Source organism: Dysidea avara, chromosome 2 (assembly GCF_963678975.1).
Source record: "Dysidea avara chromosome 2, odDysAvar1.4, whole genome shotgun sequence".
NCBI classification, from domain to species: domain Eukaryota; kingdom Metazoa; phylum Porifera; class Demospongiae; order Dictyoceratida; family Dysideidae; genus Dysidea; species Dysidea avara.
The window spans coordinates 29,808,231-29,828,008 of NC_089273.1; the positions used below are offsets into that span (position 1 = coordinate 29,808,231).

Consider the following 19,778-nt stretch of genomic DNA (forward strand, 5'->3'; position numbering starts at 1 on the left):
AAAATCAAAGTCCGACAACTGATAGTTTTATCCGAGCATAGATTTTATCGGACTAAGCATACTATTGGCTGTAACTCTTAAACTTTTAATCATGCAAAGCTGATTATTGGAGGATAATTATTGCTTATTGTAGCCTACCTTTTGGTACAATAACCAAAGCTGCTGGATTCCCAGGAAGTGAATGGCAGCTGTCCGAACATCATATTGTCCGATAATTGATACTTTACTCTAGCTGTGAAAAGCTCAATAATACTCTAGAAGGCGAGATAAAAGGTTTTCTGAGCGTAAGGATGATCCAGAAAGCTGCTTTTTATCTTGTAACAAGCAAGTAACTATAGATCTAATGTTTACAAACTTTGTATACAATCAACTCAATTCAAAACAGATTATTAAAATTCAATAATTATAATATAAGCACAATGACAATTAGCTACCTCGACAATTACAAATACATGATATGTCAAACAATAATGTAAACACGTAGCTATAAATGTTAGCTACCTATAGATTCCACTCCTTAAATTTGCTGCATTCAACACAGTACCAAAATTTTATATCATCACAGTAGTCCACACAAGCAGCATGAAACCATTTATTACATCTATCGCAACATACCATCTTGCAACCATCATCTGGAATTTGACATATGCAGTGAACTTCAACTACTTCAGTGCTTAAAATCCTAGAATTACGCTTGCGACCTTGTGCGGAGGGGAATTCTTTTATCCGGCAAGTTTCTAGAATCTCCTGTAGATGTGATCGCAAAAGTAGATGTGAATGCTTGGTATTATAATTCTTCAAGATCAAAGCTTTGTGACCTGGAGGAAATTCAAACGAGGACCCAGAACTAGTAGGTAAGAACTTGCTGTGCATGCTAGGATAGTGTGAAAATTGTTTCTCTACAAATGTTTCCATTGGTTTAACAGAATCTGCATGCATCCATGTAAGCAATAGATTCTTCCGTGTCAAATCCTGATGCAAGAAAACATTTCTGTACATATCCTGGTAACCTTTCTTTCATCAATGATAACAACTCTGGCGAAGAAACATCCGGCGAGGCAAAATCAGAATCACTACGAACAAAAACTAAATAAAAAAAACAATCTAAATAAAATTTTAAAATGCATACGTTCACTGCATGGCCACTGAGCTGGCGAGGGGCGAGGCTCTGGGTTAGCTATCACACTATTGCTCGCTGCTCACTAGGCTACTGGTATCTCGAGTTAGACACAGCTACGCAATCAACCACGTCGCCTCGCACGTCGCGGACCACGTTCTATCTCTCTTGAATCCGTAAAAAGTCAGCTCAAACCGTAACGTTCAAAGTTATAGGTTGAAAGAACAACTCGGGCAGAACAGGCCAAGCGAGGCCCATATACAGAACGTAGGCGCGCGCTATTAAAATATCCAGAAGTCTCCTGAAATAAACGGACTTTTATCAAGCCTAAGATTCCAGATTCCAAATTCCGCGTGGGATTCCGAGGGATTCCAAACGAGTTGTACGGGATTCCAGCTCGTGACGGACCCCTCGGGCTGGCTCCTCCACAAGATGAGGGAGGGGGAATTTGCTCCAAATGCCCCATCCTGGATCCGCCATTGTCTCGTTTGTTATTTTTTACAACTTACAAAGGAAGGAACAAGCTTAAGTATGTTTTTATGCAGCCTTTTTGGCTGTGCCAGGCAAATAATGGCTTGAAAAGCTAGCCAGTTTTATAATGAAATATATCGCCCGCCCGCATGCAAATATGCATGAGTCCAGGACGGGAAACAGAGAATTTATTTGGAGTGGCCTAATATATCCGCGCTTCGCTCCCCTTATACTGTACATAGTTCCGGGAGTGGATTTGAGCAATGTTGCTAAAAAATATATGTTTGCGAATTTGCAAACACTCCCAAAATTTATTAGACTACATGGAGATCAAAATATTTCAAGGGTAAAATTTAACACCCAAGACCGCGAAATCAGCGAAAATTCACCCCTCCAAATATTTAGCCTATACGGTATACGTGTGCTTCCAATCCAGGTAGGGGTGTCTATTATATATGGTGGAGTAGTCGTCATTAATATTATTTTCGTGTTGCTCTTGTCAGAGATGCTGTGGTTTTTAGTGGTAGTCCTTCTTGGCTCTGTTTCAGAAGCACAAGATAGCGTTGAATGTGTCGCGTCTAGTAACGCGTTAACGGGTGTCAGAACTTGTTATGAAGCTGTGGGAAACGTAACCCAGAGAACTCAAGATGCTGTGCAGTTTGCAATGGCGTGTACGGATGGAGAGCAGTGTAAAGACCTTTGGAGGACCATGATCAACAATTGTAACCCTGTAAGTTACGATGACCATAGCTAGCTAAGTAGCTATATAGCTATGAAGCAGTTTATTATTTATTTATTTTTAATCAGCAGGAGCCTCCAGGGGTTTAGTGCTGATGTGCAGTACAATTACAATTAATTACATGATTAGTGCTAATGTTAGCAGCTCTTTGTTGGACCAGTTTGTGAAATTTACAAACTAACCTACAACGGAGTGTTTTTGTAACACTATTATAATATGGGCCCTTTGATTTCCTTCTCGTTTGAATTACCCTTATGTGCATTTTGTGGTGTCTATCATGATCACATGTTGTGGGTAGGTATGTCATTTATATGATGGCCCTAAAATTCCCAATACAAAATGTATGGGGAAACCTGCTACACTAGGTTGGTTTGATGCACCAAAATTTCCATTTATTGTGCTTCCAGCATCATTATAGTTGCTACACACATGACACACCAAGGTAACTAGGTATAATTTTCTTTTTAAGTGGTTTTTCAGTAGCAAATGTATTGGACATGTCTGTACTAGCTGGCAAATGTGTTCTGAGCAGGTTAATAGTAAATGTCTGCATCCTTCTTCATATGTAGTAACAGTGTGGTACATCGTTGATAAATACCCAAATTGTAGCAACACAAGCCATAAAATTACAGGATTTACATATAGCTTCATTCAATTGAATTACTTAGTTAACTAAGTTTTCTTTATGTAGTGACTGACTGGAGCTTCTATTTCACCAACTTCCTCATTTTTTGTAGTGGGGACCCGTCTTTTTAACTTAAAGAGATTTATTTCATAGACTAGCTGTGATGTTTTTGATTATTGTAGTTATGCACCAATAACAGATTTTACCAATTATCCAATCAGCCAATTTAAAATTCACATAAAGGCCGATATGATACCCAATCCAATGTTCATGTTTACCAAAATTCCACAACTATTAAACCTTATCTTTATGAAAACAGTATCATCAGGGTAGATAAAATTAATTGGTTTCTTCATTAGTTATAATTTCCAATACCAATATTGGTTGATCATTAAATTTTATAGTGCTCGGTGGTATTGCAATTTGAATACACAGCTGTTAAAATTGGTGCAACCTTTAAAAGCCTGGGTGAAAGTTTAGGTAAATCAAAATCAAAGGTGGCAACCAAGAAATGGTCAATTTTAATAACGAGTGTGTATGTTATTAAAATTGACCAGCATTATACGTAGTATCATTGCAGCCATTTCCTGGCCTCTTTTCTCCTAGACCTTTGAGTGCTGCACATTTTTACAGGCTGCTTGTTTTTGCTTGATTTTATAAAACTAGCTATTTTGCCAGACTCTGTAGATATGCTAGCATGATGTATCTGTTTGATAGCACTTATTATGACATTGTGTTGTCTTTTATAGGATTTTTCTGGTGCTGATGTTGCTTCATTGATTTGTGCTATGCCAAATCCAAACACCACTTGCAATGACGTCTTGAATAACACTATTGGATATGATGATGCCTATGCACTTGTATTAAGAGTAAGTTGCACTGGTGCTGTACTGCATGATTAATCATGTGCCACAACATACACGTATGCATGCACACAGACTACACTGAAATGAAGCCATTTACTGGATGATGCTTCCCACAAACAAACAAGCGCACACAAACTTGAGGACCAACAAACACACACACATGCATGTATACATGCACAACTACAGTCAATACAGCAATTACAGCTTTAGGGGAGGAGGCATTTACACAATCAACAACCAGGTATCCCAAGACAGAATGTCTATCACTTTCCAAAGTACAGTTCTCTCATATGCCTAGCAGCCGTAGAACCTACAAGCAGTTTGATTCTGCATACGTTTTGGAGCCCATCTTCATAATAATTTTAATTATGGGCTCCTAACAGAGTAATATAAAAATGCATCATGCACACCTAGCTACCTATTGTCTGCGAGCCTTATTATGCTAGCTATTGACATACTGTATGCAGTGCACCCGTTATACTTCATCCACTGCTGCTCACTCTCGCAACTGTGATCAGTGTGATGCTTTTTATGTCAAGTGATCAGCATGTCATGTGATTTACATTGGAGTCAATCACAATACCTTGGTGATCACCTTATAAACAAAATGTTGGCAGCCTTCCACCAATGTACTGTACATTATTACTGACAACTGATCTTTTCACAAGGCAGCACTGTTGCTCTCCAATTAGAATACTCCACTATAATTGCTGTTCCTATCCAGCATAGCTACTCATGAACACATTGCTCTAGGTCCTGTACATCATTAGAACAATCAAATATAATTGGAAACAACATCTCCCGCTGACTGGTCACGTGTTTTTACAAGAGTACAATTTTGAACCAATTCTTCACATGAACTTTAATTGTGTGCAAAAAGTATAAAAATCAATTGTGGGTTGCGATTGGATGCACCACATGATCTGTTAAGCTGTAAGCTATTTATCTGCATGTGTAACAGTCACTGAGCTGTCTAGTACTAAAGTTAATTCCCTTCCATTCCTATGTATTTGCACTTCTAATTTTTGTTCATGTATGCTGCTGTGAATGTGGCAAAGTGTCAAGCCAACATTTTGGGGGGGGAAGTACCCTTACTTTAGAATGGGGGGGGGGGGGGGGGGGGGGGGGAGGGGGAGAGAGCCACCTCCCTCCCTTATTCCACCAACCTTGTCAAGTGCTGGGCCCTTTTTGTTTGTAATATGTGATCTGGTCTGACAAAAGCAGTCTTATAAGCCATCAAATTTTGCCTACTGTTTTAAGTTTGAAGTTTTAATGCCTCTCTCTCTGAACATGACAAGTACATATGTAGGCATTTTTACCACTTATGTAAACATCCCTTGAGATTTTGCAGAACTGTTAAAGCTTATACTATTATGATTAAAGTACCTGGTAAAGGCAGAGCCTGTATACCAGAAGGCCTTATAAAGGCCTAAGATGTTTATATTAACTGAACTAGGTATGTTTGAAAAGTAGGAGAAAGAAGAAAAATCCATGACTGGACCTGGGCAGCCTCAAACCTGCAGCCATCCAAATAACGCTCGAACACTTACATGGGTCTGCCATGCGGTCAGGATATTTTCTTCTTACTATTTTCATGTATACAGACAATTATTAAGCCAACATATGTATTTTCAGGCTATAAGACTGTTTTTATCAGACTTAATCACACAATACAGGTTATTCACTTACATAATACAATACTAGTCCAAGTGGTGGTAGTAGTCCAGGTGCACGTTACTGCTAGCATTCCAACCCTGTTAAGTAGTGTAATAATCATAAACCACAGTAATTTTCTGTGCAATAAGCTGGTAATTGTGACCGGATTTGTGAAAAGGGTCTTCCACACACACATCCAATTCTATGAACTTGGAAGACCATAATTGTGTGTTCAAAAAGATACAAGCCTAACATTTTCTCCATCTAATTGTGACCGGATCTGCAAAAATAGGACATAATCGCACTCTTTTTAAATTCCTGTTTGTTAAATATTTATCATCTACTTAGCCAAGTGTACCCACTGGCAAAGTTTCAGCCCCATTTGCCTGGAAGTTACAGACCTACAAAATAGCAACAGAAAAATCAGTCTTAAGGCCCCTGTCCGGGGGTTTTGCTGTGTGTATTCTGGCGGTCCATGCGGTGTTTTTGTAGGTCTGTGTAGGCTCTGTAGGTTTAGCTGCTTTTTGTCTTTTATAATTAAATTAGGTTTAACTTCTAGCTAGAGATCAGGGAGGATGGGAGTGCCATTAGGGCCGGAATAATAAAAAAAATGTACAGCAAGTATAGGGAAAATAAATTACTGATGCTACAAAAACCATTGTAACTTACAAATGGATTGAGGTACGGGGCTACACTATTCACCGTCGTATTCGCCATGAACAGGGGAATCAACTACTGGGTAAGTTTTTCCTTTACTCACTCTTCTTCACTGCATACAAAGGCGAATTTTTGAAGAAAATCAATCGCGTATGATCGCTTCGACATGACGTAAACAAACACTCATAATTTATCTATCCTTGGGTCTACTGCAACGAAACAAAGAGTTTCCAACTCCTTTTGAGCAGGCGAATTAAATGATATCCAGGTTTTTATTGTTAGTCCCTTCCTTCACAAGGGGGTGACACACAGGCACTCACTGTAGGTAGATCTGCGACCGTGGTCAAAGTCCAAGTCAAAGGTCAAGACCACCAAAATCGTGCCAATTCAACGGTCAAGGGTAAAAGCTTCCAACCCACAATCGAAAAGTTCTGAAATATCGTCGCTAAGTCACCTGTCAAAGGTCGGAAAAAGCTCTTAGTCACAGGTAAAAGCGAAATTTCGGCCGGTCAATAGTTTGACAGCGGTCGCAGATCTACCTACAGCGCGCACCGTCGTGACACCCCCTTGCTTCACTAAGACAGAGGGGTTAAATAATTTACGGAATTTTTTCAATAATACGCAAGTATTTCACCCAAAAATATTTTTTCACTATAGCCTTTTTGAAGGCCGCACTTTTTTTTACAGCTTGGCTGTTTTGGATTATATCAAGACACGTGCGGGCCAAGAAATCGGCGCGCCACGCCGTGGGTATATTGACAGGAAGAAAGAAAACGTCACTTTTGTATCTAGGTGATCCCTTATCCGATTGGAACCAAATTTTCTACATAGTTACCCGCCAGCCAAGGGAGTCTACATACCAGATATGAAGGAAATTGCGCCAGCCATTTCCGCGATACAAGCTGCCAAAGTTTCGATTTTTTTTCTTCGTGCATGTTTTCGCACACTTGCAAAAATTGCTATAAAACGCAAACGCGTTATCGATCGCATTGAAATTCGGCACACAGAAAGGGAGTGCAAAGGCGAATCCTTGCATCAAATTTGGAGTAAATTCGATTAATGGTTCGGGAGTTATGACCGATTATTCGCGTAAAACAAGATCGATTTGTTGTCACGCCTACAGGGTAAACCACTTCATGGAATGAGTTGAAAATTGCTATGTAGATGGAGTAACCATCGTTGGAGTGCCTTTTAGTGGTTTGAAAGGAATCGAGATAAAGACCATGGAGATATGACACAAAACCCAACCTGTATCACAATTACGCGATCGATTTTTATGGAAAAAAGTATTAGTTTTTACGCCTACTAGGCAAACTGCTTAGAGCAATGAGCTGGAAATCGGTGTATAGCTGGAATAAGCTTCATAGAAAGTCCTTTGCAGTAGCACAGAAGAATCGGATTACAAACCACTGAGTTATGATTTGAAAGCCAACTTCATGTAGCAAATGCGAGATCGAGATAATCTAATAGATCAGTCACCCTAATAAAGCATTCGGCTAGTTTATGACTTACTCCATTATAGAGTTCTATTACATTACAAGTTATTCTGTAGGGAGTTCAGCTGCAAACAGTTAATCTTATAGACAGTTCCGCAAGAAGCAAGTCACCCTATAGAGAGTTCAGCTACAAATATATTGCTGTAGTGATTCAGAACATTACAAGTCACACTGAAGAGAGTTCAGCTATAAGCAAGTCATCCTGTAGAAAGATCAACTAGAAGAAGTTACCTTGTAGAGAGTTCCGCTACAAAGAAACCATCAAGTTGAAAGTTCAGCTACAAACAAGTCATCCTGTAGAGAGATCAGCTAGAAGAAGCTACCTTGTAGAGAGTTCAGCTACAAAGAAACCATCATGTAGAGAGTTCAGTTACAAACAAATCACCCTGTAGAGAGTTCAGCTACAAACAAGTCATCCTGTAGAAAGATCAACTAGAAGAAGTTACCTAGTAGAGAGTTCCGCTACAAAGAAACCATCAAGTTGAAAGTTCAGCTACAAAAAAAGTCACCCTGTAGAGAGATCAGCTAGAAGAAGCTACCTTGTAGAGAGTTCAGCTACAAAGAAACCGTCATGTAGAGAGTTCAGTTACAAACAAATCACCCTGTAGAGAGATCAGCTACAAACAAGTCACCCTGTAGAATTATCAGCTAGATACAAGTTACCTTATAGGGATCAGCTACAAACAAATCACCCTGTAGAAATATGTGTTGGAAACAAATCACAATGTAGAGAGTTCAGCTAGAAGCAAGTCACTCTGACAAGAGTTCAGCTACAAACAATGGGAGTTTCAGCTACAGTTCAGTTATGTATAAGAAGTCACCTTATTACCTACAGTATGATTATCTTTTATTGTTAAATATACAAATATTTTTAATCAGACAAAAAACTGTACACAACATTTCTTCCTTTGTTTCACAATTCCTGCAGAAAAGAAGAAAAAAATTTGAAGGAAGCACCAAAGCCCGTTAATAACCGGCTTTGTGGCTTGCAATACAAAAAGAAATGATATCTAAACCAAAACAGCCAAGCTGTAAAAAGAACAACTGCAGCCCCCAAAAAGGCCAGGATGAATAAAAAAAGTGAAAGCCAAAGTGGCGTCCAAGAAATGGCTGTGATGGTAGGTTAATGGCAAAAAAATTTAATTACGACAATTCAGGTAGATTTGGTGCTAAATCCTAGTGGAGGAGGCAATGCAAAATCACCTGAATTGTCATAATTAAACTTTTCGCCATTAACCTACCATCACAGCCATTTCTTGGCCACCACCTTGGATTTCACATCTTTTTTCATCCTGGCCTTTTTGGGGGCCTCACTCATTTTTTTACAGCTTGGCTGTTTTGGTTTAGATTAGTTTTTACACGTAATAGACCGCTTAGAGCATTGAGCTGAAAATCAGTGTATAGCTGGAATAATCTTCATAGAAAGTCCTTGTAGTAGTAGTACAGAAGAATCGGATTACAAACCACTGAGTTATGATTCGAAAGTCAACTCCAATGCGAGATCGAGATACTCTAATAGAACAGTCACACTATTAGAGCATTCAGCTAATTTATTTACTCCATTATAGAATTCTATTGCATTACAAGTTATTCTGTAGGGAGTTTAGCTGCAAACAGTTAATCTTATAGACAATTCAGCAAGAAGCAAGTCATCCTATAGAGAGTTCAGCTACAAATATATTGCTGTAGTGATTCAGAACATTACAAGTCACACTGAAGAGAGTTCAGCTACAAACAATTCACTTCTGTAGAAGTTCTGCTACAAACAAGTCTACATGCAGAGAGTTTAACAACCAAAATCCATCTTGGAAAGACTTCAGCTTTACTGACAAGTTACTCTGTAGAGAGATCAACTATAGAAATAAGAGAGAGCTCAGCTAGAAAACGTCACTTTGTAAAGAGTTCAGCTACCAACAAGTCACACTGTAGAGAGATAAGATAGAAGAAGCCACCTTGAAAAAAAATCACCCTAGAGGAAGTTCAGCTAGAAAAAAAATCACCCTGCAGAGAGTTCAACTACAAAGAAACCATCCTGTAGAGAGATCAGCTAGAAAGAAGTCACCTGTAGCAACATCAGCTACTAAGAGACCATCCTGTAGAGAGTTTAGCTACAAACAAATCACCTTGCAGAGAGTTTGGTTACAAAAAATCACCCTGTAGAGTATTCAGCTACAAACAAATCACCTTGTAGAGTGTACAACTGGACACAAATCACCCAGTAGAGAGATCAACTACAAGAAGTTACTTTGTAGAGAGATCAGCTAGAAAAAATCACCTTGCAGAGAGTTCAGCTACAAAGAAACTATCTTGTAGAGAGTTCAGCTACAAACAAATCACCCTGTAGAGAGTTCAGCTACAACCGCATCACCCTGCATAGAGTTTGGCTACAAAGAAATCATCATGTCGAGAGTTCAGCTGCAAACAAATCACCCTGTAGACAATTCAGCAAAACAAACAAATCACCCTCAGCTAGAAGAAGTCACCTTGTAGAGAGTTCAGCTATAAACAAGTCACCCCTTAGAGAGATCAGCTACAAAGAAACCATCCTGTAGAGAGTTCAGCTACAAACAAGTTACCCTATGGAGAGATCAGCTAGAAACAAATCATCTTGTAGAGAGTTCAGCTACAAACAAATCACCCTGTAGAGAGTTCAGCTATGAAAAGATCACTGTGTAGATATTTCAGCTATAAGAAGTAACCTTGTAGAGAGTTCAGCTACAAAGAAGCCACCATGTAGAGAGTTCAGCTGCAAACAAACCATCCTGTAGAGAATTCAGCTACAAATAAATTGCCCTGCAGAAAGATCAGCTAGAAGAAGTTACCTTGTAGAGAGTTCAGCTACAAGAAACCATCAAGTTGAAAGTTCATCTACAAACCAGGGCCGGAGGAGGGAAAATTGAGTTGGCCAGGCCATTGACTATAATGTTGAAATTGCTACTATATACATGGCAATGAGAGAGGAGCTGTTACACAGTGTGTGAAGCACACTGTGCGAAGTGTGAAGCACGAGCATTCTAGGGGGGTCTGGGGGCATACCCCCACAGGAAATTTTTGAAAATTAGACACTCAGATATGCAGTCTTAGTGATATTTCACTGCTAGCTAGCTATATAAATATGCCCAAGCCTATCTGTTGTTCTTCAGACTTTCTATACTATGTATAATTGTAGATCTGACATACAAGGGACACAGCATGAAACCTGCTGTATGGTTCATTTAGTTATAGCTAGCAATTTGAAGTTCAAGGGGGGTCTGGGGGTGCAACCCCCAGGAGCTGCAGAATTTTTGCAATTTAAAGGCTTGAAAATGCTTTAAATTTTAAAAATTGATGCTAAATTTTAAAGTAAAACTAGCTAGCAACTTGCAACTTTCCCCCCAAATTTCACAGGGACCCCATCTTACCACCCATGCAGCATAGATATCTATGCATGCAGCATTCCCCCCTTTAGCTAGGATATAATTACTATACAGTGAATTCACACAGCTACAATAAAAAGCTACACAACTATACTGGTTTGTATGAAGTGAACGGATCATCACGTAAATATACTGGTGGACAGTCACGAGACCAATCAGTATTCGAAAATGGCGCGATGTGGGTGAGACTGAGAGTTTGCTCAGTATCTCGACAGGACGAGTGGGTAGTTGAAGAGGAGTGATTTCTACTCAACATCTCATCCAGATGGACACCATGTAATGTATGGGTGTACAGCTTCTTGCCGCGGATTGAGTCATCTGGTTTGTCACTGCCAGCCCTTCGCCCAGTAAAAGAAGACAAGAGAGACAAGCCAAGGAATGCTAATGATTATTTTATGAAGATTGGATTGTGATATAAGTGTGCTGGTTTAGAATCAAAGAAGGCACCTGCCTTACACGTGATAAATGCCAACATGCAGCACACGTGATACTGTACGTAGAACCCACAATCATTTCTGTACGAAACGATACGAATGCTATGCTGTACTGTAAGGTAATTGGAGGTAGACTATACGTGTAGTTCTGTGCTTTAGTTAGGCTGAGAAACCAGGTAACTACTCGTGTCATGTATTTTCAATAGCATTTGTAAAATGTACGTAGCTACATGTAGATGTGATCGTCCAAAGATTGCATGAGAGTAATATAGTTCGAGCTGGTCAGCTATAGTTGGTTCAACTCCAGATTATTGGTCCAGCTCAAGCCTGACCAACCGGACCGTCTCCTCCGGCCTTGCAAACACATCACCCTCAGCTACAAACAAGTCACCCTGTAGAGATATCAGCTAGATACAAGTTACTTTATAGGGATCAGCTAGAAACAAATCACCCTGTAGGAATATGTGTTGGAAACAAATCACTATATATGTAGAGAGCTCAGCTAGAAACAAGTCACTCTGAAAAGAGTTCGGCTACAGACAATGGGAGTTTCAGTTACAGTTTAGTTATGTATAAGAATTCACCTTATTACCTACAGTATGATAATCTTTCATTGTTAAACATACATATAGACAAAAAAAACTGTACACAACATTTCTTCCTTTGTTCCACAATTCCTGCAGAAAAGAAAGAAAAAAAACAACAAGTTAGCACCAAAGCCAGTTAATGGCCAGCTTTGTGGCTTGCAATATAAAAAGAAGTGACATCTAAGCCAAAACAGCCAAGCTGTAAAAAAATGAGTGTGGCCCCCAAAAAGTCCAGGATGAAACAAGATAGGTGGCAGCCAAGAAATAGCTGTGATAGCAAGTTAAAGGCAAAATTTTTAATTACAACAATTCAGGTGAATTTGGTGCTGAATCCTAGTGGAGGAGGCAATGCAAATTCACCTGAATTGTTGTAATTAAAATTTTTTCCATTAACCTACCATCACAGCCATTTCTTGGCCACCACCTTGAATTTCACATCTTTTTGATCCTGGCCTTTTTGGGGGCCGCACTCTTTTTTAAAAGCTTGCCTGTTTTGGATTAGATAATAACAATAAAAATAAATAAAGTTCACACTTCTACTGTTAACACTTCAACAGTTTTTAATAGACTTTTTTTATTTTGACATTGTCCATGCAAAGTGCTTTAATTATATTATTAATAATGTGTTATTTTGCAGGTTACTGCTAGCTGCCTGACAGGTTATCTCACCAATGGAATCTGTGCAGCAGAATGTGCAGCAGTGAGTGTGACCACAATAGATACAATAATTCTTACCATGATTGGACACAGAAGTTGTGCATATGAAAATTTTATATAGAAACCACACAGTGGGTGGAATATCCCTTTGAAGTTACGTATTAAATGTTTCAACTTGTCTACTTCCAAGCATGGCAGACTGTTTCCTATAGAAACTGTAGTGGAAATGTTGCAAAGTATTACATTACCAGAGTATATAAATAGCTAACATTTTAATAATGTTGCTCAGAGTTGAAACTGGAGTTTTGTAGGTCACCTGTAACTAAGTGTGCAGCTGCATTGGAACACCCCTAGATAACTAGTGCAGCTCAAGTTGGTGCATTTTCAGGCTATTACAAGCTGTAATAGTTTTAATGGTTTATATTAGTCATGACAAACTGTCACTTTCAGGGACAAAAGTTTCTGTGTGTTTCAGTTTGTCTTTATACATGCGTTGCCTAGACAAAGCAGCAAACCATTTTGAAATTAGACATTGTTGCTTTTAACACCTTCTGCTATTTATTCTGCAGCAACACAGCAATATCTTTTCTGTTTGCAGCAATGATTCTTGACCATACTTTACATACACCATAGTACAAAATAAGGTGAATCATTACACCAGGCAAAACAAAGGTACCTGTAACCACAACTTCCATCTCCAATTCCCGTAAGGATTACTATATCTATCATATGACATGCACGGTTGTTTTATAACAGCCAGTTTTATTTTATACATAAAGACAAATGTGACCAGACCTGCAAAAATAGGGCATGTGGGCACATAAAATTTTGCAAATTTTTTGTAGCTTTCATGGCTTATACCTTTTGATACCATTAAACAATGGCCATGTCATTTTCAGCATTAATTTTATGAATCATTTCATTGGCTATATAATGCAAGTTATAGAATGCAGATAGTGTATTCCAGTACTGAGATATGACCCATTGTGTGACAGGATGTAGTTTGTGCCCACATGCCCTATTTTTGTAGGCCTGGTCACAAATAATTATCATTTGAATATTTGAGACTAAATAATTATATATTATCAAAATAAATCACCTTGTTAGTTTAGTGTTTATAACTCAAGGTACTCTTTTATATAAATCAGTAGAGTTTCCTATGTGTAGATTTTCAATCTTTTATGACCAAAATATAATCTGCTGAAAGCAAGCTGCATTTTTTCATATTAACAGTCAGCCAGCTAACCATTACATGGTTGCATCAATGCCCACAGGAAAGCAATTCATAGAGGGTTGTACCCAACAGCTGTACAGTGTCTCTAGAAGCAGAAACAAGCAAAATTTATGTGAAGATCAATGGCGGATCCAGGATGGGGCATTTGGGGCAAATGCCCCCTCCCCCCCCTCTCCACCTTGTGGAGGAGCCAGCCATGCTTCTGATTAAAACAGCTAGTAAATTTTATGTCAGGCCAACCGAGATCAGTTTAAAACTTATGAAAATATGCACATTTTATTAGCATTTATTACAAATTCACCTGAGATCAAAGCGAACCGAAGTCAAACTAACTGTAAAATAGTCACTCAGCACCTTCGTGCGTACTAAGCGCCTCTAAAAATAATTATCGTGTTGCTGTTATTTAAGACATTCAGAGCCTTTTAAACAGTTTTAAGACTTCACAACCATCTGAAAAGGCCAAAATGGCAAATGTCAACAGTGAGACACCACTAAGAGGTGATTATTTGCTGCTTTAAAAAAGCAGCACTGAACTATAGAGAATATGGTTCTCCCCATGCATGCAACCACCTGCAACTTACCCTGTTTGTGCCCCTCCCCTAGCCAGCTCCTGGATCCGCCCCTGGAGATTGTTAGCCAGATTACACAAATAGACTTTTGCTGATTATGTTTGAGCCTGATAGGTTATAGCATTGCCTAATGAAAGTGAATTTTGAAAATGTTTTACAACATCAGAATGGTTGTATTACTACTAAATGTTTGGTAGCGGGCTAGTTATAAAGTCAGGTGAATTTCAAAATCAGGCGTACACAGCAAAAAGCACATGGAGAGGAGCCTAGAAACTAAAGTCCTTCCTCAGTTGATTAAGGTAGGTCTGGCTGAGTTAAGTGAGTTTGTATTTCTAGGGCTGCTGATAAAAATTAACAGAATGTTCAAATACCCTATTAGAGCAGCCAATATGCTTTATAATGACCTCTTAAAAGTTGTCTTGCACCGCAAAAATTGCAATAGACAGGATTTAAGCACTTAATTAAAAATAGCAGATCATCTCCACTTCACCACCTCTAGTTTGATATCTAATGAAGTAGATGCCCATACATATGTTAATCCAACAAGTGAATGTGTTGCTGTATAATACTTTCAATAGCAGCTTGACGTATTATATTGAACTACATCAAGCGATTAGCCAATAGAATTAGTATTACACTTGTTTGTCAAGGTCCCTTGACAAAAACATGTAATACTTATTTGATTAGCTAAAATAGCATGGTGTGTTTCTATTAGAAGTAAATGTCCTTCTTGACAACTAGTGTTACCATAGTGATAGATGCCCCATGGCATTGCAACAACATGTATGGTTGCTTAGCAATGGTTGCTAATTAACCGTTGCTATGGTAGACATCATTTTGAGACTATAGCAACAGTTGCTAGGCAATGGTTTCTAAGTACTATTGGTCTTTTGCAATGGTTATTTTTTGAATTTCTGTTGCCTAGTAACAGTTGCTATGGTTGTTGGATTAATTTGTAATAGGATGGATGGCTGTGGTATTCGGGATTAGTAGTTCTCGCATTTTAAACAGGAAGGAAATAGTGCTTGGCTTCGCCTCGCACTATTTTACTCCTTCCTGTTTACAATGCTCGCACTATTAATCCCGAATACCACAACCATAGATAATAGAGTAAAGGGATAGGAAACGCAATAACGTGACATCACAAAATACGTACATTTCTATTGGAATTCCGTGTAGTACGTCACGAACATACTCGTTACGCTTGCTGCGCTTGTATCAAAGAGAAACAAATTGTTGTAACGACAGAATTTTGTAACCAACGACTGTGAAACTTTGCTACAGTGAACTCAAGTAAGTAATCGAGGGAAATAGGATGGTACCAACCCTCAAGGAAGTTATACGAAAAATTAAAGGAGATTGAAAGTGAAAAAAACGGCCCAAAAATTACTTTAAACCACTTTACTTTCTTCGTAAATATATTCTATCCTTTTAACTGTGATAAACCTATTCCTTACCATTTAACAGAGGGAACCAGAGGAAATATCGGAGCAAAACAGGAACTGTTGCTTGAAGAAACGACTAAGTATCTTCCATTTTTAACCAAAAGTTTAAACCACCTTGCAGTACAACGCAACGGTAAAAGACTGTGTTGGTGACACGCCTAGCTTACCACAAGATTCGAAAGTGGAACCGGCTATAAAAAAAAGCGGTATGGACGAGGCATGAAGGTACGATGAGCGAAAGTGTGACAGCGTGTAACAATCACGGTTAATGCGATACGCTTTGTTACAAAATCTACGGTCTGAATTCTCTTGCCAAAATCTCTCACATAGGCCTAAATACTTACTGTAGTCTGTTGGATTACTATTTACGCTGCTTAGAACACTAATTCTCACAAAACTGTCTTGTCCTTTCAAGTCACGCGTAACGGAAATCAAACCGGAAATCGCTTGCGTTTCCTATCCCTTTACTCTATTATCTATGCCACAACCATCCATCCTATTACATAATTATACATATCCTGTAATGACATCAAAATTAACTTCTAAATTAATCCACATGATTGGTGAGGATAGCAATAGAGAATCTTCATTTGAAAATATGCATGCTCCTCTATTTAAACTGCTGCTTCATGGTCACATTTCGATTCATTGAGGGATTTGTACTTGCCATTTCTCTGTTCAGTAGGTGATTCGGGTCAAAAAGACATCTTTCAAACAAGGCCGAAGTATGACCCAGGCATGTAACGCAGCAAAAATAGTGTTCCAATACTACCTATTCTAACCCCGTATTTATTCAGTATTGGAACAACTATTTTTAAACTCCCTATAATGAGACAAAACGAACCTCAAATCTATAAATGACCCTAATGTTATTCACTATTAGGGGCTATGGTCTGTTTTTGTTTGAGCCAAGGTAGAATTTTTGGACTATTAGTTCAAACACCTAAACATAGATGGAATAAATACAGTCAGTATTTGTGTATGAATTATGCTGTGTAAATAGTTAGCAGGGATGCACCGATACCACTTTTCACTAGCCAATCCAATACCAATACATTTTTGGTGGAAAATGACTTAAAATTGGCCAATACTGATAGTTTGCTATAGAAATCAACACACACGATAGTGTGTCGTGCGGCCCAAGAAGCCGGCGCTCCACACCGTGAGTATATTAACAGAAGAAAGAAAACGCAATTTTCACACCTATGTAGCTCTGTGATCCCTTATCCGATTGGAACCAAATTTACTGGAGACTTGCCGCCCAGTTAGGGTAGTCTACATACCAAATGTGAAGAAAATCGCTCTAGCCATTTCCGAGATACGAGCGAACAAAATTTCGTTTTAATTTCTTCGTTTTTTTCTTCTTCATCTTCTTCATTTCGCTAACTTCGCAAAATTCGCCATAAAACACGAATTCGTGCTCGGATCGGGCTGAAATTTGGCACACTTAAAGGGCTCATTAAGGCGGATCGCCGTACCAACTTTGGTAGGAATCCGATGAACATTCACGGAGTTATGACCGATTATTTGCGTAAAATAAGGTCGAAGGTCTGTCACGCCTACAGGGTAAATCCCTTCGAGGAATCAGTTGAAAATTGATATGTAGATGGAGCAACCATCGTAGGAGTGCGTTTTTGTGGTTTGAAAGGAATCGAGATAAAGACCATGGAGATATGACACGAAACCCAACCTGTGTCAAAATTACGTGATCGATTTTTATGAATAAAAAAACTATTAGTTTTCGTATCTAGCAGGTAAACCGCTTAGAGCAACGAGCTGAAAATCAGTATGTAGCTGGAATAATCATCATAGAAAGTCCTTGCAGTAGTACAGAAGAATCGGAATACAAATCACTGAGTTATGATTCGAAAGGCAACTGGGTGCAGCAAATGCGAGATTGAGATACTCTAATAGAACAGTCACCCTAATAAAGCATTCAGTTGCATTTATAATTCACTCAGTTATATTACATTGTAAGTTATTCTGTAGGGAATTCAGCTACAAACAAGTCACCCTGTAGTCAGATCAGCTAGAAGAAGGTACCTAATAGAGAGTTCAGCTACAAATAAGCCATCATGTAGAGAGTTCAGCTCAAATAAATCACCCTGTAGAGAATTCAGCTACAAACAAATTGCCCTGTAGAGAGATCAGCTAGAAGAAGTTACCTTGTAGAGAGTTCAGTTACAAAGAAACAATCATGCAAAGAGTTTAGCTACAAACAAATCACCCAGTAAAAAGTTCCGCTATGAACAGATCACACTGTAGAGAGTTCAGTTAGAAACAAGTCATCCTGTAGAGAGATCAGCTAGAAGAAATCACCTTGAAGAGAGTTCAGTTAAAAAGAAACAATCACGCAAAGAGTTTAGCTGCAAACAAATCACCCAGTAGAAAGTTCCGCTACTAACAGATCACACTGTAGAGAGTTCAGTTAGAAACAAGTCATCCTGTAGAGAGATCAGCTAGAAGAAGTCACCTTGTAGAGAGTTCAGTTAAAAAGAAACAATCATGCAAAGAGTTTAGCTGCAAACAAATCACCCAGGAGAAAGTTCCGCTATTAACAGATCACACTGTAGAGAGTTCAGTTAGAAACAAGTCATCCTGTAGATAGATCAGCTAGAAGGAGTCACTTTGTAGAGAGTTCAGCTACAAAGAAACCACCATGTAAAAGAGTTCAGCTGCAAACAAATCACCTGTAGAGAATTCAACTACAAACAAATCACCCTGTAGAAAGATCAGCTAGAAAAAGTTACCTTGTAGAGAGTTCAGCTACAAACAAATCACCCTGTAGAGAGTTCAGCTACGAACAAGTCACCATGTAGAGAGTTCAGCTAGAAGAAGTTACATTGTAGAGAGTTCAGCTACAAAGAAACTACCATGTAGAGAGTTCAGCTGCAAACAAATCGCCCTGTAGAGAATTCAGCTACAAACAAATTACCCTGTAAAAAGATCAGCTAGAAGAAGTTACCTTGTAGAGAGTTCAGCTACAAACAAATCATCCTGTAGAGAGTTCAGCTAGAATAAGTTACATTGTAGAGAGTTCAGCTACAAAGAAACTACCATGTAGAGAGTTCAGCTGCAAGCAAACCGCCCTGTAGAGAATTCAGCTACAAACAAATCACCCTGTAGAAAGATCAGCTAGAAGAAGTTACCTTGTAGAGAGTTCAGCTACAAACAAGTCACCCTGTAGAGAGATCAGCTAGAAACAAGTCATCCTGTAGAGAGTTCAGCTAGAAGAAGTTACATTGTAGAGAGTTCAGCTACAAAGAAACTACCATGTAGAGAGTTCAGCTGCAAACAAATCACCCTGTAGAAAGATCAGCTGCAAACTGATCACCCAGTAGAGAATTCAGCTACAAACAAATCACCCTGTAGAAAGATCAGCTAGAAGACGTTACCTTGTAGAGAGTTCAGCTACAAACAAATGACCCTGTAGAGAGTTCAGTTACAAAGAATCTACCATATAGAGAGTTCAGCTGCAAACAGATCGCCCTGTAGAGAATTCAGCTACAAACAAATCACCATGTAGAGAGTTCAGCTAGAAACAAGTCACCCTGTAGAGAGATCAGCTAGAAACAAGCCACCCGTCGAGAGTTCAGCTAGAAGAAGTTACATTGTAGAGAGTTCAGCTACAAAGAAGCTACCATGTAGAGAGTTCAGCTGCAAACAAATTGCCCTGTAGAGAATTCAGCTACAAACAAATCACCCTGTAGAAAGATCAGCTAGAAGAAGTTACCTTGTAGAGAGTCCAGCTACAAACAAATCACCTTGTAGAGAGTTCAGCTACAAACAAGTCACCCTGTAGAGAGATC

At 38.8% G+C, this 19,778-nt stretch overlaps 1 protein-coding gene across 2 annotated transcripts in view; it reads left to right on the plus strand.

Annotated features, from left to right (window-relative positions):
- The first annotated feature begins 2,054 nt into the window (after nt 1–2,054).
- Nucleotides 2,055–19,778, plus strand: part of LOC136247048 (uncharacterized) — a 71,567-nt gene continuing 53,843 nt past the window's right edge. For both annotated transcript variants that reach the window (XM_066038645.1, XM_066038646.1), the window contains exons 1-3: nt 2,055–2,318; nt 3,702–3,821; nt 12,702–12,764. In XM_066038645.1, the coding sequence (XP_065894717.1) occupies nt 2,094–2,318; nt 3,702–3,821; nt 12,702–12,764 (408 nt within the window). In that variant the 5' untranslated portion in view covers nt 2,055–2,093. The remainder of the gene's footprint in view (nt 2,319–3,701; nt 3,822–12,701; nt 12,765–19,778) is intronic.